This window comes from Arvicola amphibius, chromosome 4 (assembly GCF_903992535.2).
Source record: "Arvicola amphibius chromosome 4, mArvAmp1.2, whole genome shotgun sequence".
Classification (NCBI taxonomy): Eukaryota; Metazoa; Chordata; class Mammalia; order Rodentia; family Cricetidae; genus Arvicola; species Arvicola amphibius.
The window spans coordinates 54,089,236-54,090,731 of NC_052050.1; the positions used below are offsets into that span (position 1 = coordinate 54,089,236).

General features: G+C 51.2%; 1 protein-coding gene across 1 annotated transcript; it reads right to left on the bottom strand.

Moving 5' to 3' along the window:
* Positions 1 to 504: 504 nt before the first annotated feature.
* On the bottom strand, positions 505 to 744 carry Tmem238l (transmembrane protein 238 like). Its single transcript, XM_038324955.1, has one exon. It carries the CDS (start codon positions 742 to 744, stop codon positions 505 to 507), a length of 240 nt encoding a protein of 79 aa, XP_038180883.1.
* Between the last annotated feature and the right edge of the window lie 752 nt (positions 745 to 1,496).

Below are 1,496 nucleotides of genomic sequence, written 5' to 3' on the forward strand. Positions count from 1 at the left end.
AAGGCCATTAGCAGCTGCTGGGGGACTTTCCATACTTTCCTCAAGCTGGAGCCATCCCCTGACCCCTCCGTACAACGGGGAGTCAAGACGGGCTCTTTTCTCCCATGTTCAGTACTGAAGGGATAAAGGTCGTGTGTGTGTGTGTGTGTGTGTGTGTCTGTGTGTGTGTGAAATCATTGTGGCCTGTCAGAAGAAGGAGGAATGTAGAGAAAATGATCCCTAAAGAGAAAGCATCCATTCCACGTTGTCCTGGCTTGTCCATTACAACATTAATGCGAGCCTAGACGTACAGAATCCTCAGCTGAGGTTCAGTCATCCACCCACCTGCCCATGCCATCCTGGCCTGTCCCTGCCTGTCTGAGCCTCCTTTACCCCCTTGCTAGGCAGGTCTTGTGTGCACTCACCTCGTCCCAGCGGGGCATTCGGTGTGGGGGGCATCATGTCCAGGTGGCTCCAGGTTCCTAGCTGCATACGCCACCAGCATCTCTCTCGTCCGTGGCCACACTAGAAGTCCAGCTTCTCAAGAGGCACCTCGATATTGAAGGAATACCAGGCAAGCCAGAACAGTAGGCTCAGGGCCAGGATCAGAGCCCCTGTGTAGACCAAGAAGTCCCAGTAGTTCAGTGTGGCGAAGATCCCCACCAGCAAAAGCACCAGGCCCACAGCGTCGCTCAAAAGAGCCACAATGAGGAAAAATACACAGCGCCCGAGATGGCATCTTGTACAAGGTCTGCCCAGGAGCATTGCCCAGGAGCAGCGGGAGGAGTCCAGCTGCGCTCCTGGGGCTGATTTGCATGGGAGGTGGCAGTCCTGTGTTGTCTCTCCCTGTGGGTGTGAGCAAATGCATGAGCTGGTGCGTCTTGGAACAAGGAGGAAGTCCACGTGGGTCCACCTTTATGAGCCTGGCAGCCAGTGGGGCAGGATATTTCTTAACTGTTTCACGGTTCAGGAATGATCCCAGCCCAAACAATATGACATCGCTGCTGATTGGACTGGCGCTTGCTGGGATCAGCAAGGCTATGTGGTGGAGAAGTGAGCTTCAGGTGGATTGGCAGCTGGAGGTCCTGCGACCCTGGAAGAGGATGCCTCCCCTGTTCTCTGATGCGAGAGTCGGCCAGCCTGAAGGCCCCAAATTCCTGAGAATGGCGTCTGCACCTACTGTGAGAGTGCAGGGCTTGCCTTCTCCTGTGATTTCCACCCTGCTGTTCCTGGTGGGAAAAGGAGGGATTTAAAAATTAATTATATTTGTTCTTTGTTCACGTGTGGTTTTTTTGTTCCGTTTTATTATTGCTTTTTTATTTTTTATTTTATTTTTATTTTTCTTATTTTTTTATTTTTTATTTTTTTCTTTTTGAGACAGGGTTTCTCTGGGTAGTCTTGGCTGTCCTGGAACTTACTCTATAGACCAGGTTGGGCTAGAACTCCACAGAGATCCTCTTGCCTCTGCTTCCTGAGTATTGGGATTAAAGGCATATGTCACCACTGCCTTGCTCCTA